The sequence below is a fragment of the Ambystoma mexicanum genome, chromosome 7q (assembly GCF_040938575.1).
Source record: "Ambystoma mexicanum isolate Mex_15411 chromosome 7q, UKY_AmexF1_1, whole genome shotgun sequence".
NCBI lineage: Eukaryota > Metazoa > Chordata > Amphibia > Caudata > Ambystomatidae > Ambystoma > Ambystoma mexicanum.
The window spans coordinates 845,126,296-845,150,894 of record NC_090941.1 but is presented as its reverse complement, the minus strand read 5'-3'; the positions used below and the strand labels follow the sequence as shown (position 1 = coordinate 845,150,894).

The window sequence follows — 24,599 nt, the reverse complement described above, 5'->3', positions numbered from 1 at the left end:
GGGCTTGGATGGTTGTTTTTCTGGTATACGTTTTGGTCTTTGCTATCATTGTGCACTTTGGGTCCCTCAGTTATGTTTACAGCTTCAGGAGGTGATAGGGCCTTTCTGTAGCTTCGACTTTTATGTATCTATGCATGTATGTATACATGTTTTGTATGAGCACTCACATGGCTCCCTCAGGCCTTATGGAGCTAGAGGAAAGCTAGTAGAAGTAAACAGATGAAAATATGCATAGCAGTCCTCTAGAGGCCATTCACTGGATAGGTTTTCGAAGGATTCATGAACTGAAGAGGACTGTCTGGCGAGGCTTAAAAAGTGACTAGTGGCTATTTTGAATCAAGGTGATGTCCGACCCATCATGCTCAATTCCACGTCCATTTGCAATATCCTTCTTGGGCCTGCTCCTCTGCCATAGGTTTCCCTTGCATGCACCCAGTCCTAAACTTGTGAGCACTCGTTGGCTCAGAGGACTTGTTCTTGTTGCTAAAGTAACAATGCAGGTCCTTAATCACAACCCACTCCACGTATGCCTTTTTTTAAAGTGTGAAGTATCGCCCAGGAGCAGTGCTGGAAATGGACAAAGTATTGGGGGAACTCTCCCTCCACTTTGTGGTGGTGGTGGTGATGGGGGGCCAAGGGGAGGGGTGTTCGGATTGTCAGTGTTGTGGGTGGGACTGGAGGAGAGCTAAGTTTCGAATGATGTGCGTGCCCTGAATATAGGACACTGGCTGCTTGGCAGAAAACAAAGTGAATTTTGGGGACATAAGAATGACCACCAATTTATTAAACATGTTTGTGCAAGTTATTCAAACGTTCAGTCCTTCTGAGAATGCAATGCACACTTGTTATGGTGCTAATTTCCTCTGTCAGAATAGTCACTCTGACAGTAAAATGTGTGCAAAGCATGAGACGAACAAGTTACTTTCTTACTTGTTAACGTTCTTTCGATGGGATTTTCCGACGACTTATTCCACATCTATGACAGTAATCACCACAGCTGTGCTGCTTCAGAATTTTTTTCGGCGTCTGTGTCCTGCGTCGATGACGTCGATACGTTGTCCCTCGAGGGCCTCCGTCGAGCCGACATAACCGGACGTTATAAGTAGGACGCACGACGCCCGTAGCCTCAGTTGTAGGTTTTTCCCAGAACATGTGGCACCAATCTTCTGCCAGAATGACTACAGAAAGCCTTGCGGAAACGTAAGCTGCAATCGCATAAGAAATTCTGTAGAGGGGCAGGCTTGGAGGGTTCGATGTGGAATACGTCATCGGAACAGCCCATCGAAAGAACGTTACCAGGTAAGAAAGTAACTTGTTTTTCGAGGTGATTGGTTCCTCCGATGTATTCCACATCTATGACAGACTCCCAAAGCAGTACCAACGTTTGGAGGTGGGAAAGAATTTAGAATTTTAGAATGCCCAATCAAATTGCAGAAGAGAGAACTGCCTTACCAAAGGCTAAATCTTGCCCATGGATAGAATCCAGGGAGTAGTGTTTTACAAAAGTATGGACAGAGGCCCATGTGGCTGCTTCACAGATATTACGAATGGGAACACCCCTCTGCAGAGCAGTAGAGGCAGCCACACCTGCAAGCCTACCGGAGGGTCCCTACCCGCCAGACGGTAGCATTCAGAGATGGTCAAGATGATCCAACGGGACAAGGTCTGCTTAGAAACAGCTTGACCTAAACGCCTTCCAGTGTATCCTACAAATAGCTGATTGTCCACTCTGACCCGGGACATGCGTGAGATGTAGAAACTTAAAGCTCTCCTAGGATCCAACCTATGGAGCCTCTCCTCTTCCTTACCAGGATGCAGAGGAGGATAGAACAGCGGAAGAATTACCTTCTGGCTCAAATGAAACTCCGACACAGCCTTCGGAAGAAAAGAAGGACAAACTCCAAGGGCAACCCTGTTCTTACGGAACACTGTGAAAGGTGGCTTGGCGGATAGTGCCTGCAACTCACTCACTATGCGAGCGGAAGTAACCGCAACTAAAAATACAGTCTTAAAAGACAACAGTCTCAATGGACAAGAATGTAAGGGCTCAAACGGAGATCCCATAAGGAACTTTAAAACTAAGTTCAAATCCCAACCGTGCACCTGGAAAGGTGACGGTGGAAACACATTAGTGAGCCCTTTCAGAAACTGAGAAATCAAAGGAATCTTAAAATAAAAACACTCCCCAGATGAGCGCTTAACTATGGACAGCGCCGCCAGGTAACCCTTAATGGTACCCACTTGCAAGCCCTTGTGGGCTAACGAAAGCAAAAAAGAGAACTACAGGAATGGCACATGAAAAAGGATCCACATTCTGTACCCTGCACCAGTCACAGAACTTTCTCCAATGGCAACGGTACAGGGACTTTGTTGCGGGCCTTCTGTCCGAAAGCAACACCTCCATCACGTCTTCAGGGAGGTCGCAATCCTTATACCTCAACCTTTCAGATAGCAAGCATGAAGGCTGAGAGACTTGACCACTGGATGGAGAACCCGACCCCCCCCGCCGTGAGAGCAGATCGTCTCGGTAGGGAAGACGACATGGAGGGCAGGGTCCGGGTACCACGCTCTCTTGGCCCATGCCGGAGCAATAAGGATCATTCGGGAACCGAACCTCCGTAACCTCCGCAGCACTTGTGGATTGACGGGGACTGGAGGAAACGCGTACAGCAGTGGGAAGGACCACTCCACTACGAACGCATCCCCTAAGGCTCCTTTTCGAGGAAATTCCAGCGAGCAGAATCTTTCGCACTTCCGGTTGACACTGGTGGCAAAGAGATCCACTTGTGGGGTCACCAAATGGGCGAACATCTCCAAAAGAACTTCCCGAGCCAGCTCCCACTTGTGAGAGACCGTGCTCTGCCTGCTCAGAGCATCCGCCGCCTCGTTTTCGTCTCCGGCCAGATGAACTGGCGAGATCGAAATTCCCTGCTGGATGGCCCAGAACCAGAGCTGCATCGCCTCTCTGCACAGTGGGAGAGACCATGCCCCCCCCTTTTTGTTGAGGTAATGCATGGCCACTGTATTGTCCGTCAGAATCAGGACAATCTTCCCCCACACAGACGGCAGAAAAGCCTTCAGGGCTTACCTGATGGCCCTCAGCTCCAACAGATTGATATGGAGTCTGGACTCCGACGGAGACCAGCGACCGCTGACTGCCAACTCATTGGCATGCGCTCCCCATCCCGTGAGGGATGCGTCCGTCACGATCGTTACCTCCGGCCAGGGTAGCCAAAATGGAGCCCCCTTCATCATATTGCCTTCGACGGCCCACCACAGAAGATCCTGGGCGACCGAAGGCGGCACCTGAACGAGATCCGACATCCTGCCGGAGGACTTTGACCACTGCATCTTGAGAGCCCATTGCAGAGATCTCATCTGCAACCTGGCTCTGGCACCAGTAGAATGCAGGATGCCATGATGCCAAGCAACCTCAAGAACTCAAACGCCGGGAGACTCTGGGCATGTTGAAACTTGTGCACCATCTGCAGAATGTGAAGAGCCCTCACCTGGGGAGGTGAACACAGCCCCAGGGAAGTGTCGAGCACTGCTCCAATGTATTGGAGCCGCTGGGTAGGTGTCAAGTCGGACTTCAAGTTGAGGGAGAAGCTTAGCCTGTGAAGTGAGTGGCAGGTGACTGACAGATGATCCAGGACTTGCTCGGGAGAGCGTGCCCTGATCAACCAATCGTCCAGGTAGGGGTAGATGTGAATCCCCGCTTTCCTGAGATATGCTGCCACCACCACCATGAGCTTGGTGAAGACCCTCGGGCGAAGGTGAATCCGAACGGCAGGACCCGAAACTGAAAATGCGAGTCGCCAACCGCAAACCTCAGGTACTTCTTGTGCTTGGGATGAATCGACACATGAAAGTAAGCATCCTTGAGGTCGAGAGACACCAACCAGTCCTGAAGTTGAAGGGCCTGGAGGACTTGAGAGAGGGTAACCATCTTGAACTTGTCCTTCCTGAGGAGCTTGTTCAAACCACGCAAGTCCATGATGGGTCTCAATCCCCCGTCTTTTTTCGGGATCAAAAAATATGGGGAATACCATCCCTTGTTTCTCTCCGCTACAGGAACCAGTTCTATGGCGCCTTTCTCCAGCAGGGATTTGATTTCAAGGAGCGGATCCGGACTCAAAGAGAGCTTCCCCGGTGGATTGTCGTGAGGCCTCAGCTGGAAAGGAAGACAGTAGCCGTGGGCTATGATCTCCAGGACCCACACATCTGAAGTAATGGCACGCCATTCTACGGGATGCTTCGGCAGCCTTCCCCAACCGACGAACCATGGACATGGCCTCATGACTGAGTGGAAGCGGCTGCTGCAGTGCCTGAGGGCAAAGAGGCAACTGCTCGAGCGGCTTTAGCACCTCGAGTACCTTGTTTTCCACCTTTGGTACTCCTATGTTGGCCCCTTTGACTGGCAGCCCCCCTCGATCTACCAAAGGACGAGTAGTATCGAAAGGAACCTGCCCTCCATTGCTGTCCCCTAGGATGAATAGGCGGTGGTTGGCGAACTGCAGCACTCTCGACTTTGCTGCAGCTTTGGAGGTCTGCACCCTCTCAAGGCTCTCGTCAGCCTTGCTGCCAAAAAGATGGTCACCATCAAAGGGCATGTTGAGAAGCCGGGACTGTACATCAGGAGCAAACCCCGACTTCTGCAACCACGCAAACCTGTGCATCACGGTGCTCGCCGCCATGGACCGGCTGACACAGTCTGCCACGTCCAAACCCGACTGAACAGATTCACACATGGCATCCTTGCCATCCTGAACGAGGGCAAGAAAACCATCCTGTTCCTCCACTTCGGGAATATGTTCAGCCGCTAAAGATACACAATTCCACAAAGTGTGAGTAAATCTTGCCAAGGCACAAAAACGGAGTTGGCTGCCTTTAAAGCCATACCCCCAGATGAAAATACTTTCTTCACCCAACCTTCGAAGTGCTTGTCGTCCCTATCAGGAGGGATGGTAGGGTACGCTGCCTGCTTCGCTGGGGCTGTAGCCGCCTGCACCACCAAACTCTCCGGAGTGGAGTGCAAAGATAAGTAGCAGGGTTGCCACTGGCTGGATGATATTTTTTCGGCAACGACTTATTCACTGCCGGGAGACTCTCCAGAGCAGTCCAAGCCGCCACCCTTCTTTGTAAGGCCATATGAAATGGCAGCACCGGGTCAGTGGGTGGACCCTGATCCAGAATATCTGTCAGGTCATCCTGCAGAAAATCCACAGGTGGACCAGACAACCCCAAGCACTCCGTCACCCTTGACATGAGACGCCTGTACGAAGACTCGGCATGTGTACCAGGCTCCGGCCTGCCAAATTCAACCTCCGGGGAGGTGTCCAGTCCACTGGCGTCATGCCGGGATTGACGTAGGTCTTCCATCTGGCTATGACCAGACAACAATTCGCCACGAACCTCAGGAGGGACAAACCCTTCTACATCTGACCCTTCATCCACCTCTGAGATGTAATCCAAAGGCTGGAATAAATCCCTGGACGAGGGCACAGAAAAAGGTACAAACACAGGCCTGTCTTACACAGGGCCATCCTCTGGGTTTCCACCGGTCCAACGCGGCACCTCCGGTAAAGCCTCCTCAAAAGGCATCGACAGAATCAGCGTCGACATCGAACGAGGCGCCGACTTCTTCGACAACGGCTTCAAGGCCAGAGCCCCGAGCGTGTCCTTCGACGGTCTCGGCGCCGATGACTTCCTCGGAGCCAAAGCCTCGAGAGAGTCCCTCGACGGACATGGCGCTGATGGCATCGACGTCTTCTTAGAAGACCTCACAGGCTCCGACCGTCTCAAGGGCGTCAAGGACCGGGACCTGGAGCGGCCATGGCTAGAGCGATCTACCTTGTCCGATAGGGGCCTCGACGGCTCCCGATGATCGTGCCGACCGCCCGAGCTCGAAGGCGTGCGAGCGGTGGTCCTAGCTCATTCCTTGCCGGCTTCTCTCGGAGGCGCGGACGGAACTGAGCCCTGCGATTCGAAAATCGCCATCATCTCCTTGCGAAATGCGTCCCATTCGCAGGAGATGAATGCTTGTTGGGACAAGCTACCCGCCGTCTGGTGGAGTCCTCGGACGAGGACGGGGAAGGCGACCGGTGACGGCACTTCCGAGAGTACCTCGAAGAGGCAGAGGAATGGCGGGAACCACTCCGGGACCTAGACCCCCCTGGATTTACGCCGACGCGGAGAGTCGCCCCTCGAATCGTCGGTCAAAAGCCCAGCGGATTTCGACTTTCGATGTTTGGAAACCCTACCTACAGTCAACTTCTTTTGCTCCCGCAAGGCCTTTGACGTCAAAGACTGGCATTCATCACAGTCATCGTAGCATGGTCCTCGCCGAGGCACCAGAAGCAGACGTTGTGCGGGTCCATAAGCGACATCTTGGAACCGCAGTCCCAACACTTCTTGAAGCGCGACCGCGGGGTAGAAGACGACGAAGACATGATACTTCACAAACAACCAAGTTCGAAGAACCGATTCAACCAGGAGAAGAACCGAGGCGCGCCAAGATTCCGAAGCGAACACATTTGCGGAAAAAACGGAACTGAGGCTGCGGGCGTCCTACTTAAAACATCCAGTGACGTCGGCTCGACGTAGGGCCTCGAGGGACAGCGTATCGACATCATCGACGCAGAAAATCTTTCCGAAGCAGCACAGCTGTGGTGATTACTGTCATAGATGTGGAATACGTTGGAGGAACCAATCCCCTCGAAATATATATATACAGCTTGGGACAGTTTCATTGTTTGAGCTTGGGCTGTTGAGCAAAGGACAACTTTCAGGTGCGGTCTGAAAAATCACTGCATATCGTAGCTCAGCTGCACGCACAGAAACACTCTCTATGCGTGCAGCTGAGCCGCGATATGCAACCCCTCCCAAGTTGAGGAAGCTCTCTGCCCCCGACTGGTGCTGCGGCACTGCGACACTCGCGGCTGTTTCCTGAACACGTTCAGGAGACTCACGGCAGTCAGAGGCAGACGGCTTCCTCAAGGGATTTTGGGCTTCATCTCTACACGAACTGTGCTCCAGCAAGACAGCTTTTGCCAACACACAGCTCCGTTTTGTTTCCGCCCCAATTCCTCCCCTGCTCAGGACAGTTTAATGTAAGGCTTGTGCCGTCACAGTAGCCAGACATAACATTGGATTAACAAGAGCCATCAGTGGTTTATATTGGAGATGAACCAACCACCATATATATATGTATTGTGGAAAAGTCCCCTGCCTTGTTTTGTGGAATTTTTGTGCAACCTCTACTACGTGAACACGCACTCGGGAGATCAAAGCAAAAGTGGCTCTGTTCTTGGACCCAAAAAATTGCACACATGTATGAGGACATGCATTCTTCAAAGCCAAGACAGTGGAATCAGAGTTTAAGCTTGTGGCCATAATAACACCTGCAATTAAAAGGGATTCAATCTGCTGACACCATTCAAACCGGAACTCAAGTAAAAACACTTGAGGGAAGCCTAGCCACAAGGTCTGGGAGCTGTGGGATATGAAAACCTGCGATGGAGAAAGCAGATTGTGGGTGTAGGAGTAAGATGAGAGCAGAGCTCGGGGTGAGATACCAATTGGCAGGAAAAGGGGGAAAAAGAGATTAGAAGAGGAGTGCAGGGAACGAAGGAGACATGTGGCAAGAGGGGGAAAAGGAGGTGGTCAGAGGAGAAGGGAAGAAGGTGGCAGGAGGAGTTCAACAGCACGTGGCAAGAAGAGTTCAAAAGTTGGTGGATGAAGGTGAACAAGGAGAGAAGAAAGTGGTGGTAGGCAGAAACAGCTGGTGCCAGAAAGGGTACAACAGTTGGTGGCAGGTGGTGTTAAGGTAGAGTCGGAAGAGAGTCCGCTGAAAGAAGCCAAGACACAGCGGAAACATCTAGCACTAGTGAGTCTAGTCAGAATAGGAAGAAACAAGAGGGCAAGGATCACCCAAGACAGGGGGTAGAGGCAAGGCCCTGATATGACGGGGTTGAGCCCATGCTTGAAAGAGGAACAAACATGTGAAGTGGCTTACAGGAGGGGAGGTTCAAAAGACAGGTAGGAATAAGCTCAAGAGGGTACAGAGAAGGACCTGAAGTAAGGACTCTCAAAAGCACTCCTGTGGACATTGGGGGCAGGAGGCCTGATAGGCTCTCCAAACCAATTCAAGGAAAAGCCCAGCTGCTGCTACTAATGATGCTGATGCAACAACATCTACGAACCTGGCAGGGGGGTCCAGCATACACTGAATCTTAGAGATAAAACAAACAAGAGACTGGTGCAAGGACGACATTCTACATATCTGTGCCTGAAGTATCCCAAAACAAACCTTTTTTGACTTGATATAACAGTGGCGAGAAATCAGTTTTGATACTTCTATTTTGTGCAATTGTCCAAGCCTTGGGGGTAAAGATTGATCTGTGCTTGCCTTAATACCGCTGGAGCAGAGACACAGTTATCGCTATTTTAATACACTTGCATCTCTAAGAATCACTTGAACTAAAAACGACGACTTACAAAACTGCTTTGGAAAGGATTTGCTTTGTTTTTGCTTTTTAAAAAACAAGAGGGAGGATGAAAGACCTTCATCAGTCGACCTAAGGTAGAGTAGGAGAAGGCAATAGGTTGGGAGTCTCTCCCTAGTTCCATTTTGTCTTTTGTTGATGTGTATGAAAGTTTGAGAATGTTGAAGCAGAAGATTAAAAAGGTTAGAAATTTGACACTGGTGTAATCCAGTTTGTTGATTCATGCGCATTGTGTGACAGTATGCATTCTGCCTCTCTGAAGTTACCGAAGAAAGCATGCCAACTCTCTCAGCGGCAATAGCTATATATGTGAATTGTAAATTAACATATGAAAGTGATATGAGTGATAAATGGCGAGAAATAGTATGGAACGGAAAGGTAGCATTCAGAATCCCAAAACACACATTAAAGAGTATACTTCTATTGTTGAAACATAGCCTTTATGTTTTTTCATAAATGAAGCCGACTGATTTGCAATTCCAATTACTGCAAAAAAGGCTAAATACCTCTTCCTCGCCTAGATGTTCCTCTTGTTGTTGTGGTTTGCCCTCGGCTTCCTCTTGCCCGACCCCTTCCTCTCCCTCTAGCACCACCTCTGTTTGAAATTGATAGATTGTTATCATCTGAATCATCAGCATTTTCATCTTGTTTTCCCATGTCCATCATGTCGTCGTCACTGATGATCGAGCCGGAGCCATCCTCTTGTGATCTGTGTGCTCTTGCACGGTTTATAGCCTATGAAAAAGCACATCACTTAAAAAAAGAAAACAATCTCCCGGCACTGAGACAGGAATTGAAAACCGTTTCAAAGTACCAGTTAGTGTGAGATATATCAAACACTTAAGTAATCAGCAGGCAACCTCAGAAAATGAATACTAACAGGTCACATAAAAGAAAAATCAATTTGCAGAGTAAACCATGGGATCAGGAAAAGCTGAGGTTGTTTTGTTGTGATGATTACCTTATCTGAAACAATTCACACAAAATAAATTACTTTCCTTCAGTAATGTTCGTTCTGATGGATACAAAAGAGTGTTCCCACAGATTCCTAATTTTATGAAAACAGATCTGAGATGCAGTCTACTCCAGGTTTTCTAGAGCCATCAGGTTATGCTGTGCGACTCCAAGGAGGACTTCATCAGACTCCTTGGTACCATCTTGTGCCAGAAGTTATGTTATTGGTACATATACTTGAAGATGCCTGTGACATTTTTCACACTTTTGCCTTTTAACCCTGGAAAGAGATAATTGCAAAATTTCCAATTTGAGGACCAATATCCTCTCATCTCTCCCCTCTTAAATCCATCTACCACTCTGCCATCCGCTCCCCATGCCTTCTCTCACCTCTTGACTCCATCTCCTCCTCCCTTCACCTCTCTAGGTTGGCTCTCTTTTCACTTCCAGCTCAAGTTCCTCTGTCTTGTTTTCAAATCCCCCTATGATCTTGCTCCCCCTACCTCTCCTCCCTTCTTTCCTTCTACACTCCTTCTCGTCCTCTCCACTCTGCTAATCTTTTCCTACTCTCTCCTCCTCCTCCAACCTGCGCCCCCTCCCGCTCCTTCCAACTCCTTGCTCCTTTCCACTGGAACCGCCTCCCCCTTCACATCCGCTCTTCTGCCTCCTACCCTTCCTTTCGCTCTTCTCTAAAATCTTACCTCTTCCACTCACCTCCCTAACACCCCACCTTCCCTACCTCCTCCCTTCCCCTTTACCCTTACCTCTTACTCCTCCTCTTCCTTACCCTCTCCATCCCACCTATCCCCTTCCTCCCTCTGCTTGATTCTTGTCTCACCTTCTCTGCTCTTCTTCCCTCTCATTCCTGCATTCCCTCTTTCCCCCCATCCTTACCTCCTCTAACACCTACTACTCCCTTGCACACTTCCCCCCCTCCCACACCCTCCTCACCGCTGCAATATTGTAAGTTATTTATGCTGTTTTCAGGTTGTGGTTCAATTGTCATCTTATGCTTGCTGTATGTTTATTTGTTCTCATGTAAAGCACTTTGGAGTAAAGGGCTATATACATTCAATAAAATACAAATACAATTTAGTGTGTTATGCAGGAGGGCGATGAGGAATCTGTGAGAAGAATTTTTGTATCCATTAAAGTAGGTAAGTCATTTGTTCATATAATGGATACATTCCTCCCGCAGATTCTTCATTGTAAGACTCAGAAAGCGGTGCCCAAGACAAAGGAGGGGGGAGAAGGATGAGAATGTTCCTATGGTAGGGCATTTTGCAAAACCAAACTACCCATAGAGGTATCCTCAACCGGCCTGAGGAGTTATATAATAGTGCTTGGTGATGGAATGGAGAGAAGCCCAAGCTTCTACCTGACAAATGTCCAGAACTGAACTCTCTCTCCGTAAGGCAGAAGTAGCCACCTGGTCCCTTGCGGAGTAGGTGCAGAGCCCTTCTGTGACATCCTTGTGGGTCAACTCGTAACAAGTTTGGATGCAGAGCGCTATCCATCTAGAGATGGTCTGGTTCAAGCTAGCTCTGCCCTTCTTTAAACCTGAGAAATCAACAAGTAAATGATCATCCAGACGAAATATGTTAATTCTCGAAACATAAAATTTAAAGTCTCTTCTTTGATCTCGCCCAGGTCATCTTTTTTCCATTTCAGATGAATGCAGAGTTTGGAAATACATCAGAAGATGGATATTCTTTTTATGGTGAAACTATGAAACTACCTTAAGAATAAAGGAAGCACTACCCTGAAGGGTGACATTTTCTTGGCATTTGGTGAAAGGGAGGCGAGATGGAGAAGGCCTGTAACTTTGAAATGGTTTGTTCAGAAGTAAGCGCTACCAAAAACGCAACCACAAAAAAAAGAAGCGTCTAAGGACCAGAATGAACAGACTGAAGTCACAATGAGAAAAGTCGGGACAAAATGAAGATCCCAAGGAGAGACAATACAAATTGTGGGCCGATTATTGGATACATATTTGTAAAGCCCTTAAAATGGAAAACCATAGGAACAACAAAATATTACCCCAGCTCATGTTTTCTTTTGAAAATACAAAAGAGTCGCTTTTAAAGTGCTATTGTTAAGGCCTTATTGGATAGACAACAGGATTTAAAGAACTGCGCCAGTGGAGCACAACAACAAGTTGAGGTCTCTATCCTGGCACCAATTGTTTGACTTACGCCAAAAACAAGCATATGTGGACTTGGTGGATTTGCCTTGCAGAGAGCATCACCCAAAGAACTTCTTCATCGAGATCCCTACACCTGTACCTCAACTGCTGAAGTGCCAGGCATGACAGTGCAGCATCCTCACATTGGGGTGAAGCACTCCAGCCTGCATCTGAAGATACTTCCCGGCAAGGAGTGCACACCAGGACCTCCTCGTCCATTAATCAAGATCGTGGTTGCTCCGCTCTGTGTCAACTTTCTCAGTACCACAGAGGAATCAGTGGGAACGGGTAACACACATACAGCAGGTCAAATTCCCAGAAAATCACCAGTGCATCAACCAGGGAGCCCCCTTCAGAAATGTTAGTGTAGCAGAAGATTGAGCACTTCCTGTGCAAAGTGGTAGGGAACAGGTCGATCTTTGGAAGTCCACACATGGAGAAGATCTGCTGAACAACTCTCCATTCATCTCCCCATTCATCTCCCACTTGTGAGAGACCCCCGGGAGAGGACTCAGCACATCCGCCTTAGTGCTGTGAATAAGGCGAGAACAACAAATTACTTACTCTCTCTTTTTTATTTACTTTACTGATTTTCATATACAACCAACACACAACTTAACAGCCCCCGTCCCTCCTCCCCCGCCCTTCCTACCCCCACCCTCTCAGCAGTCTCGTCTTGTAATATCTCACAGTCTGATCACAAGTGTACATAATAGATACAGAGGATGTCAATGTAGCCAGTTAACCAATAACCCATTATTTCACTTCAGTTCATGAGTCCAAGGGCTGCAAGCCCCATCTCCAGTAGTTCACGATTGTCCATCCAGCCTCGTGCCTAAGTGGGTAGACCCAGCATCTATTTCTGCCAGATACAATCGGAATGGAGGCCAGTAGTCAAAAGGGTGGCTTGTAGTCGGCATGGTTGTAGCATACAGGGTTTCCCTCAGCTCACACATGTTCATGTACTCAAGCCAGGAAGTGAACGTCGGGGGGTTTCTCTTTCCCCATTTTCTGGCCACCAGATGCCTGGCCACCCCCGCTGACATACCTAGCAGTTTTTGTTCCGTGCGGGACCCCCCTCAATCAAGGCCAGCAGCCATACCTCTGGTGTATATACCAGTGGCGTAGGTAGCATTGAACTCACTGCCTCCTCAATCTTACTCCAGAACAGTCTAATGTGTGGGCAGCTCTAAGCTACATGAAAAAAATTGGCCGGTTCCCCACCGCATCTCCTACACCCTGAGGAGCTGTCGGTATACATTCTACTCAACTTCAATGGGGAATAGTAGACCCGGTGCAAGAATTTAAAATGGGTCAATCTAAATCTGGCATTCAGGAATATTTTCAAGGTCTGGCTACATATAAGTTTCCATTGTGCATCGCTCAAGTCGTATCCCAGGGTGGCTGCCCAAGCACTCCTGTATGCTGTGTACCCCGCAACCCTTGCGCTCCGGATCCCCTTGTAGATGGAGGAAACTAATTTACTGGAAATCGGGGGTTTAACAATGAGTTGTTGTACCAGATTGGGAACTGGGGCCCTCGGAAATTCGGGCCACCTAGCTTTTAATACCCCTCTAAATCTATAATACAAGAAGAGGGTCACTGCATTGTGTTCGCATCTATCTCGCAGTTCCTCCCATTGTAGAAACCGCCCATCTTGTATCATGTCTCCCAGTACTTGCGCCTCTAGTTTGCGAAAATGTGCTCCTCGAACACTTTTACGTGCGTAAGTGGTATGCCTATAACTTTATAGATTGGCCAATCTGGATGAAAGCAGGGCGTGGCACCCGACAGTCGACTCACTCGCTCCCAGGCCTTACAAGTCAAGTTTACTGGCTGAACCTCCCCCCTCGGAACATCTCTATTCCCCCATAACATTCCTAATAAGCTGTTCGGATAGGAAACCGCTTTCGCCGCCATGCCGTGCAGTTTAGTCAAGCTCGGGGGGGCCCCAACCCACTACATACTGCCCGCTGCCCGGAAATACCAATGCATGTCCGGGAACTCCAGTCCGCCCTGCTCATAGGCTAGCGTCAAAGTGTTGTATGCGATGCAAGATTGTTTACCGGCCCACACTAATCTGGACATCATTGTCCTGACATGGGTCCAATAAGGGCCAGTGGGCCAAATGGGAACATTATTGAAAATATACAGCAGTTTGGGTAGAATGACCATTTTACCCAGGGCCAATCGTGCTGCCTGCGAGATGGGGAGGAAGATCCACGACTCCACTTTCTGCTCTAGCCCCTCAAGCACTTTAATATAGTTATCCCTGTACAGTGACTTGACTTCCGTGGTAACCGTGATGCCTAGATACCGCAACCCTCCCAGGCACCATCAAAAGTCATTGCCTACATCGTTCTGCAGTACGCCTGGTGCCAGAGGGAGGACCTCGGATTTGTTCCAACTGATGTTAAGGCCAAACAGTTCCCCAAACCTGAGCACTTCCTGCGTTAAGGAAGCTAAATTCTGCTTGGGATTTTTGACATATAAAAGGATGTTGTCTGCATAAAGCGATATTATTGCTCGGTGCGCATTCACACAAATACCATGATGGGAGTGCAGATCCCGAACATGACAAGCCTGGGGCTCCATGGCCAGTGCAAACAAAATTGGGGAGAATGGGCACCCCTGTCTCATACCACGAGTAGGGTAGAGAAACTCAGAGGTCACCCCGCTTGTATATACAGCAGCGCGTGGAGCAGTATAAAGCAGCCTGACCCAACTAATATAGGTAAGACCAAACCCGGAGCGCCGCAGCACCTCAAAAAGAAAGGGCCACTCAACCGAGTCAAAAGCCTTTTTGGTGTTAAGTGCTACCAGCGCTATGGGGACCTCAGGGTTGAAGTTGTGCATCAAGGTAAATAATCGCCTTAAATTATACTGGGTGGACCGACCTGGTATAAAGCCTGCCTGGTCGGGAAGAACCAGGGCTGGCATATATGGTAATATACGATTAGTTAATATTTTGGCTAATATTTTATTGTCAGCGTTAATCAAGGACAGTGGTCTGTACGACGCTAGCTGTCGGGGACCTTTCCTTGGCTTGGGGAGCACTGTCACCAAGGCCGATCTGGTTGACTCAGGAAGTGTACCCCTAGACAAGGCGTCTTCATACATTTCCAGCAGATGGGGAGTTACAATGTCAATATAAGCCTTATAAAATTCGGCTGTGATACCATCTGACCCAGGCGCCTTGCCATTGGGAAGCGATTTTATAGCTTCTCAGACCTCCTCATCCGTAATGGGGGTATTTAGCGCTCCACCCTGCTCACTGTCTAGCCAACCCAGCGCTACCTCATCAAGGTATTCTACCAGTTTATCCCGCTCACCTACATAACGCGTAGCATATAACTGCGCATAATAATTATAGAACTCCTTATTTGTCCCGTGCAAATCTTTGACAACCTCACCATTCGCACCCATAATCTCGGCTATAGGAGCAATTTGTCTCTCCCTTCTAATGGCCCAGGCCAGAGTTCTGCTTGGGCGATCTCCCTCCCCATACCTCATTGTCATTATAGGATCTCCCAAATATTTTTTTTCACTCGCGGCTAGTTGTTGGTATTCCTCCCTACGTGCCCTCAGTTCGTCCTGTATCGCTGGGTCATCGGAGGCACTCTGTTTAGTTTCTAAGTCACAAATAGTGCCCTCCAATCTCCTCATGGACCCCCGCAGTGCCTTTAGAACCCCTACTCTCTTGATATACAGTACCCCCTGACATACACCTTAAATGCCTCCCATATTGTACTTTGGCTAGGTCCTGAGCCAGTGTTGGCTTGGAAGTATGTTTGGATGTCTTGTTCTATGCCTGCATGAAAGACCACGAGATGCAGCCCTGAAACGCCACTGGGGCGGAGATGGGGAGCCCCCAATATTGTTAATATGGACAAGGACAGGGGAGTGATCGGAGAGGGTGCGCGGAAGTATCCTAGCTTCCACAGCGCTCCTAGCGATGGCGATCGAAGCCATGATATAGTCAATCCTGGAGGAGCTGCTATGAATCCCAGAGAAAAAAGTGTACTCTCTAGCAGTTGGGTGCTCTTCACTCCATAGTTCACGGAGGTTATGGTACACAGCAACAGAGGACCATACCCTAGCTGCCTGCGAAGTGCCTGCTGTAGTGTAGCTGATCTATCCAAGTCTAGTGTAAGGGCTAAATTGAAGTCGCCCGTCCAGAGTATTTCATAGGCTGGGAATTTATTAATGTGCCTAGCACAATGGTGAAAGAAGTCTGGGCTGTCTGCATTGGGGCATATTTATAATAACATTTTTCGTACTGCTTATTTCTCCCGCCAGAAGTATATAACGGCCCTCTTCATCCTTAATTTGTTCATGTAGTCGAAACTGAAGGGACCCGTGTATGTATATCGCCACCCCTCTAGATTGTGAAGAAAAGGATGAGCAATACCTGTTTATGCCCCAGCCCGTTAGCTTAGGAAGTTGCGCATCGTTAGCCAAGTGTGTTTCTTGCAGACAGAGCACGTTGACCTTATGATTCCTACTGAAGTTAGCTATGAGGCGAGATTTCTTTTTGTTCGTGAATCCTCTCACATTCCACGTCATTATTGTAAGCTGCCTACTCTGCCCATCACTCAACCCCAGTGCGACCTTAGAGTAAAGAATGCCGTCATCCCACTATCTACATTATGCATGGTATTAAGGGACCAGGACCTGCTAAATTTAGAACTTGTGCCAGAGCTTGCGCAAGATGATATATTAACCCCATCAATGCCATTCCCAAATAGCTGTGAACATTTCCCCTCCCATTCTTCCCCCCACTCCCACTCCCCCCCCACGCCAGCAACCATAACCTACCGGCTCCCTGCCCTCCCCCAACAATTCTACCCCCAATCCAACCATAGTAGGAAAACTTTAACCTCAACTAAACAATTACGCAGAACCTGCGGCAACCGGGGCCTGTGAGGGCAGCTCTAGCACTCCATATGGCCATGGCTGACTCAGTAAACTCCTCCCACCCCCTCACTCCCCACACCCCTTGCATCAAAATGTAGTAACATTGCCCCAAGGTTCCAACACTCCTCTTCAAAGGATATCAGCGCCGGCTCAGGAGGGATGCCGGGGAGAACCCCCCGGTGCTGGTACATTCCTGGAGAATTGCTCCACCGCAACTGGAGCCGCAAAGAAAACCGCTACCCCTTTATGCTGCACTCAAAGCTTGGCCGGGTACATCGTGGAGTATTTTGCTCCCTTACTCCGGAGAATGTTCTTAGGCGTTTGGAAGGTCTTCCTTTGGTCTTGGACAGCCGGGCTAAAGTCAGGAAACAGTCGTATAGTGTGGTCCTCCCATTTTAATTCTTTCTTCTCCCTGGCTACTCGCAGTATGGCGTCTCTGTCCCAATAACAAAAAATCCTCGCAATGATAGGGCGTTCCGGAGCGCCCGGTGGTGGTGGTCTAGGCGCCAATGAGCGGTGTACCCGCTCCACCATGTACATGCTAGAGAGAGGCGGGCTATCCAGCACATCTACCAACAGCTGCTCAACAAACTTTTCCATATTGTCTATGTTGGTCGACTCCGGTGTCACGCTCACCTGATTCCCACGGAGGAGCAGGTCTGGCTTCGAGTGCTGATGCTTCTTCAATGGTGAAGCGCAGGACTCTGATGATGGACAGGAAGGGCCCCTCTACTCTGGCTTTTCTGGCTCGCAGGAATATTCCCCTGTGCGTGAAAAGGGAGTATTACCTACTGACGGAATAATGCTCAAGCCTCCCACTCCCTTCCAACCCTCCTCGATACCCTTCCACGATTCCCGTGAAGTCTCACCTTAGGGTCTGGAAGGATGAGTTCTCCATCCTGCTTCTGATGCAGGGGCGCGTTGAAACCCAGTTACTTCACTGGATTGAGGTTTGATGGGAGTTCAAAATAAGCTTGACTATTCAGGTGAGGCGCTGTAAGAGTTCTGTTGCAAGTTCAAAAGTTCAAGCTTAATAATGATGTTCATTGTCTTATTGCAGCAAGCGCTAATGCTTATGTCTTTTTCCCCTTAGAGGCCGGGGTTCGGAATGCCGGAGATATGGCGCCGACCCGAAGTGTAAGTTCTGGATGAGCGTTCAGGTAATGTCTTTGCATTCGCTCATTCAATGTCTTTGTCTTTTTTCCCCATTGGGGCCGGGGTCCGGAATGCCAGGAAGCGGCAGGACCCGAAATGAAATGGGAATGACCCAACAGGTAAGTCTTAGAAGGAAACTGAGCTTTTCCCATTTCCCTTCCTTCTCTCACCTTGTTTTCTTGTCTTTTCTCTCTAGGCTCTGGGAAGTGGGTGCGGATCCGGATGATCGCTGCTGAAGATGGAGGCGCCCAGGAAAGGTGAGTGAAGGAACAAGTTACTTACCTGTAACTGTTGTTCTCCAGCATGGGTCTGGCATGGATTCACATGCTCATGAATATTCCCTGTCGTCAGGCTGGGAATCCTCGGTAAAGGAAAAACCAGTATCAGTTTCGTTTCTGATCTGTCTTTCGTAGTAACAACCAATCACTGGTCTCTGCGTCATACTGACCACAGCCAATGACTGCCCTCTACCTAAGCACCGCCTCTGGCAGCCATCTTCAGATTTGGAAGCACGTGAAGTGGCAGTATGACCAAGTGAAGAGCCGCAGAGGGGTAGGCGGGAGGGTTCGCATGTGAATCCATGCCAGACCCATGCTGGAGAACAACAGTTACAGGTAAGTAACTTCTTCCTTCTCCAGCATGGGGTCTGGCATGGATTCACATGCTCATGAATAAAGAATACATAGCAGTACACACATGCACAACCACGGGAGGTGGCAAAGGCTCAACATTAAGCATTACATCAAACTCAACATTAAGCATCTTACCTCCTCACCAGGCTCACCTCAGGCGAACAGGTTGCGCAGCACTGCTTGGCCGACCCTGGACTCCTTCCTGGAATCCCGATCGACGCAGTAGAATTTCGTGAAGGTGTGCGTCGACCTCCACGTAGCAGCCCTGCATATGTCCAGCAGGGGCACACCAGAAAGGAACGCCGTGGTAGCTGCGATCGCTCTGGTGGAATGGGCTCTCGGACGGCCAGGCAGCGGTCGGTTTGCCAACCGATGACAGTACATGATACAGCCGGAGAGCCATCTGGAAATGGAAGCCTTCGAGAGAGCCTTCCCCTGATTGACAGGTCCAAAGTTCACAAAGAGTTGTGACCTCTTCCGAAAACACTTCGTGCGGTCCACGTAGAACTTCAGCGCTCTAGCCACATCCAGCGAGTGCAAAGTCCTCTCAGCCGGCGACGAAGGCGACGGGAAGAACACAGGCAACACCAAAGGTTCGTTGAGATGGAAGTCCGACGGTACCTTGGGCATGAAGGAGGGGTGCGTCCTGAGCACTACCCTCGTGTTGTGAAAAGTCAAGTACGGGGCCTTGCAGGAAAGGGCCTGGATCTCTCCCACTCGTCGTGCGGAGGTGATGGCCACAAGATACGTCGTTTTCCACGACAGAAACTTCAACGGGGCCGAGTGCAGAGGCTCGAACGGAGGTCCCATGAGCTTGGTCAGCACCATGTTGAGCTCCCACGCCGGGGCCGGCGCCTTCACCGGCGGGAACGATCTGAACAGTCCCTTCATGAACTCTTTCACCAGACAATGAGACCACAGGGACGACCGGCCCGTGGTTCTGGTGTATCGGGAGATAGCAGCAAGATGAATCTTGATGGACGCGTGTGCCAGTCCAGCTTTGGCCAGCGTCAGCAGGTACGGCAGTACCTGGGGAGCCGTAATCCCTAGAGGGTTAATCTTCTGTGCGTGGCACCAGACAGAAAACCTCTTCCATTTGTGTCCGTAGCATTTAAGAGTCGAGGACGCCCTGGCCTTTGCAAGAACCTCTCTGCAGTCGGCCGGTATGTCGTATCCTCCAAACTCTAGCGCTGCAGGAGCCAGGCCTGCAAGTTCAGCGATTTCGGGTCGTGGTGGAGGATGGCGCCTCCTTCCCTGGAGAGCAGATCCGCGTCCACCGGCAGCTTGATTGGCGGGGACGCTGACAAGTCCAGAAGGTCCGGGAACCATATCTGCCTCGGCCACGCAGGTGCGACGAGGATCATCCTGCACCGTGACCTCTTGAGCTGGTTGACGAGCCGGATTAGCAGTGGCAAAGGAGGGAACGCGTAGAGGAACAGGCCCTCCCAGGGGAACGAGAAAGCATCGCCCATGCTTCTCGCCTGGGGAAACCTGCTGGCGAACCTCCGGCACTTGGAGTTCGTCGCCGTCGCGAACAGGTCGATCTGGGGTGTGCCCCACCGTCGGAAGAGGCGATCCACTAGATCCTGCCGTAGTTCCCACTCGTGGCACGAGCGCAGCTCCCTACTGAGTGAGTCGGCAATGGTGTTTTTTATCCCTGCCAGATGAAACGGCACCAGAAACATCCCTTGGGCGACTGCCCAATGCCACAGGTCCTGCGCCTCCTTGGACAGTGCTGGGGACCTGGTTCCGCCCTGTTTCCTGATGTAAAACATGGTGGTGGTGTCGTCGGTGAAGATCCTCACCACCTTGCCCTTGAGGGACGGAAGGAAGGACCTGAGGGCCCAAAACACTGCACGGAGCTCCAGGACGTTGATATGTAGGGATTTCTCCGTCGGGAGCCAAAGGCCTCTTGCGTGCAGATTTTCGGTGTGCGCTCCCCACCCTTCCAGGGAGGCATCCGTGGTCACTGTCTCCTGGTGGGCTGGGGTCTGGAAGTCCATGCCCGCCGTCAGATGCGCGCGGGTGCCCCACCACCGGATCGCTCGTCGGAAACTCTCGTCGAGTGTGATCCTTTCCTCGAAGCTGCCCGTTGTTTGGATCCAGCGCGCGTCCAGGAACTCCTGCAACGGGCGCATCCGGAGCCTGCACATGGGAATGAGGTAGATGCAGGAAGACATCATTCCGAGGAGGGACTTGATGGACCTCACCTTGGCCGCGTCGGCCACCAACATCTGCTGCACCTTGCCCAGGATGGTCCTGGTCCTCTCCTCCGACGGGGAGGCCAGAAGGGACACTGTGTTGAGCCTCGCTCCCAGAAACAGAGCGTCTTGCGCGGGTACCAGGTGGGATTTGGCGTAGTTCACGGAGAATCCCAAGTCCGTGAGAAGTTGGACGGTCCTTGCCGTGTGAACCATGACGAGCTCCCTCGTCTTGGCTCGGATGAGCCAGTCGTGCAGGTAGGGGTAGACGTGGATCCCTTCGCGGCGCAGCTGCGCCGCCACCGGTGCGAGGCACTTGGTGAATACCCTGGGTGCCGACCGTAGTCCGAAGGGGAGGGCTTTGAACTGGTAATGACGCCCTTGGACCACAAACCTGAGGAATTTTCGGTGCCCCTTTAGGATGGGAATATGGAAGTAGGCATCCTCCAAATCCAACGACGACAGGAAGTCTCCTTCCTCCAGCTGACCCAGGACGTGCTGGAGGGTGACCATCCAGAGCTTTTGCGCCTTGATGAACTTGTTCAGACGTCGCAGGTCCAGGATGGGGCGCCATCCCCCCGTCTTCTTCTTCACGAGGAAGTATCTCGAGTAAACTCCGGAGCCCCGAAGCCTCTTTGGGACGAGTTTGATGGCGCCCTTCCTGAGCATCGCCTTTACCTCCAGGAGAAGTTGAGGGACGTGAAGTTCTTTCCTGGCCACGGGGGGGACGCGCGGACACCTTCTTTGAAACTCGAGCGCGTGGCCCCGGGCCATGGCGTCCAGCACCCAACGGTCGGTGGAGATGGACTCCCACACGCTGACGAAGCTCGCCAGCCGGCCTCCCACCGGGGTGCTTCGGTGGGGGCCCGACCCCACGGCCGGTTCAATCCTGCTTCGACGAGGCTTTGCCGCCTTGACCTCCTTGGCGACGACGGCGGGGTCCGCCAGACTTGCCTCGTCCTCTGTAGGCCTCCTGAGACGTCGAGCGGGCCGCTTGACGGTAGGTGGAGAAACCGCCGCCGGAACCTTTGGAGGCGCCCTTGCCTCCGCTGCTCCGAAAGGGCGTCCGTCGTTGTTGCAGAACTCCAAGGGCCCGGGCCGTCTCGGTGTCCGCTTTAATGGCCTGAAGGGAATCGTCCACTGTTTTCCCAAACAGGTTGTTCCCATCGAAGGGCATGTCCAGGACTGTGGTCTGAACGTCTTGACGGAAGTCCGTAGCCTTGAGCCATCCACGCCGCCTAAGGCAAACGCCGTTGCCCAACTGGCGGAACCCAGTGTCGGCGATGTCCGTTGCAACGGTAAAGGCGTGGTCCGAAGCCACCTCACTTTCCTGCAGGATCTCCAGGGCCTCTGCCCTCTTGTCGTCCGGCAAGAAGTCCAGCAGGGGAGCCAGTTTGTACCAGAGCTCCCTGTCGTAGCGGGCCACGATAGCCAAGGCGTTGGCCGCTTTAATCGTCGTCGCTGCAGACGAGATGACTCTGCGTCCCATAGCGTCCAATTTCTTTCCCTCGCCGTCCGGTGGGGAAGTCGATGTGGAGGCCGCACCGCCCCCCGCTTTTTTCCTGGCCGCCGCGGAGACGACGGAGTCCGGGGTAGGCTGCGCCCGGAGGCACAGGGGGGCCGTGTCCGGGACCCGGTACTTTTTCTCGTACCGGTCTCTTCTAGCTGGCGTCGTGGAAGGGTTCTTGAGGAGGGTGAGGCCCTCATCCCAAATGTCGTCCAATAGAGGCACTGCGAGGACCGTCTTCCTCTTGGCCTCGCGCCGCTGATAAAGGAAACCTTCCTTCTTCTTCTCCTCAGGGCAGAGTTGGAAAAGCTCGGATGCCCTGGTGATCATGGAGTGGAACGATCCAATCTCGTCGGGCGGAGAAGCCCTGGTGGGAGGCGACAACGGTACATCCTCGTCGTATACCTCGTCGTCCGTACCCGTCGCTGCCGTGTCAGTCCCCGTATGATCCCCTTGGGTGGACGGGGAGGAGGGCTGGAAGGGGCGCGACGGCTGAAAAGGAGGGTGGATCCTTCTTTTCTTGGTAGGGGGAACCCCAGAAGGTCCCAGTTCTGGGTCCCCCGACGGGAGAGGTTCCGTCGGCAACGGTAGTCTCGTCCTTATCTCTGAGCATAAGGACTGTATAGCCAACAAAATGGCCGCCGAGTTGTCTCGCGGCACTGGCAGAGGGGAATCCGACGGGCGATCAGGGGCCCCGTCGGTACCCTCGACGATGTCGTCGTCACCTGCGTCGGGATCCATCCCGACGGGCTGGTCTTCTTCCACGCCGAGGCCGTGGCTTAAGACCTCGACCAGCTCCTCCTCCGAGGTTGAGGCCGAATCTACGACGACGCCCTGCCCCCCTTTTTCTTCCCCACGGGGGATTTCACGGGGGTCCTATCGATGGGCACAAAAGAGGACTCCCTCCGAGGTGGCAGGGAGACTCTGAGCCCCGAGGTCGCCACCACTGGTGTAGCCTCCACAGGCTGAGCCAGGGCCGCCGCGACAGTTTCGATAGAGGGCTTGGCCGGATGGATTAAGGCCTTCCCCACCTTAGGTGCGCTCCCCGCCTTATCCTTGAGGGGGGGGACACTGCCTCGCTCCCCCTCCGCCTTCGAGCTCGACCGGGGGCTCTCCAGGAGCCTCGCCGGGTGCTCGGCCTTCCTCTTACCCGACCCAGAGTGTTGGCTCGTGGTTGATGGTGCCGGGGAGGGTGCGCCCAGCCTGGCGCCCGTAGAGCCCGACCGTTCGGCGCTCCCGGTGCCAGCGGACTCGCGGTGCTTGGCCTTATGTTGGACCCCCGTCGCCGGGGCGTCCTCAAAGGTCTTAGAAGACCGCTCGGATTTCTTCCTCTTCTTCTCGCCGGACGGGCTCTTCCCTTCCAGCCAGTTGGCGAGACGTTGATGGCGGTCCTTCATGGTCCGCTCCGACATGTTGCCGCAAAACGCACAGTCCTTCTCCATGTGCGTCTTGTCCTCATGTAGGCAGTAAAGACAAAAAGAGTGTTCGTCCTCCTTGAAGACGTTTTGCAGCTGGCATGCAGGGCAGACCCTGAACAGCTTTCCGGGCGTCGAGCGTCCCTTCTCCTGGGCCATGACCGGGCCTGAGAAACTTCTGGAGTCCTCCAAAAGCGTAGCTCGACGAAATCTTCACCCTTGAGGGGCGTAGACGAATCCGACACGGGTCCCCGTTGATCGGATGGAGAGTCGGTGGAGCTTGAGGCTCTTTTGACCGAAAAAACGAAGTTTTTGAGAAAAAACGTGAAAAAAATAGCACTACCGCTCGAGAGCAATAGCACGAGGATCCCAACACATGAACGTGCGGTAAAAATCTGAAGATGGCTGCCAGAGGCGGTGCTTAGGTAGAGGGCAGTCATTGGCTGTGGTCAGTATGACGCAGAGACCAGTGATTGGTTGTTACTACGAAAGACAGATCAGAAACGAAACTGATACTGGTTTTTTCTTTACCGAGGATTCCCAGCCTGACGACGGGGAATATTCATGAGCATGTGAATCCATGCCAGACCCCATGCTGGAGAAATGCAGCGCTGCAGCGATCGAAGCAAAATGCTTTTAAAATGATGTCTTCCCTTTCAGGATCGTCGGTGTGATGTCCCCGTGGTGCAGCTTTAGCAGGTAAGGTCTTCTTTCTCCCCAATTCTCTCTTATCTCCCTTTGCAGGCAACCCAGGATGCTGACAGGCGTGGCTTAAGTCCAGATGCAGGAGCTGACACGGTGAGCGTCCAGCTGCGAGGAGCAGAACAACGCGAATCTTGAGTTGCTGATCGGGCGTGGTTTAAATAGCTTTGGAAGAAGTTCCAGGCATGTATCCTTCCCCGATCACACCCAGGTGGAAAGTAGTCCCACAGGTAAAGTAGTTCCATTCAGGCCTCAAGAGGGCCTGGATGTAGCAGCATGGTCTGCATCAGGTAAGTGCACATTAAAACACTTGAACACATGTCTAGCTTTATAAGCCTGGCGCCTAAGGCGCCAGGACAGGGGTCCAACATGAGCCTGGCGCCTAAGGCGCCAGGACTGTGTCCAAAGGGCCCCAGCTTGGGCC

At 51.7% G+C, this 24,599-nt stretch overlaps 1 protein-coding gene across 2 annotated transcripts in view; it reads right to left on the bottom strand.

Annotated features, from left to right (window-relative positions):
• Positions 1-24,599, bottom strand: part of MRE11 (MRE11 homolog, double strand break repair nuclease) — a 1,502,633-nt gene that overhangs the window by 464,418 nt on the left and 1,013,616 nt on the right. For both annotated transcript variants that reach the window (XM_069639266.1, XM_069639267.1), the window contains exon 15: positions 9,014-9,242. In XM_069639266.1, the coding sequence (XP_069495367.1) occupies positions 9,014-9,242 (229 nt within the window). The remainder of the gene's footprint in view (positions 1-9,013; positions 9,243-24,599) is intronic.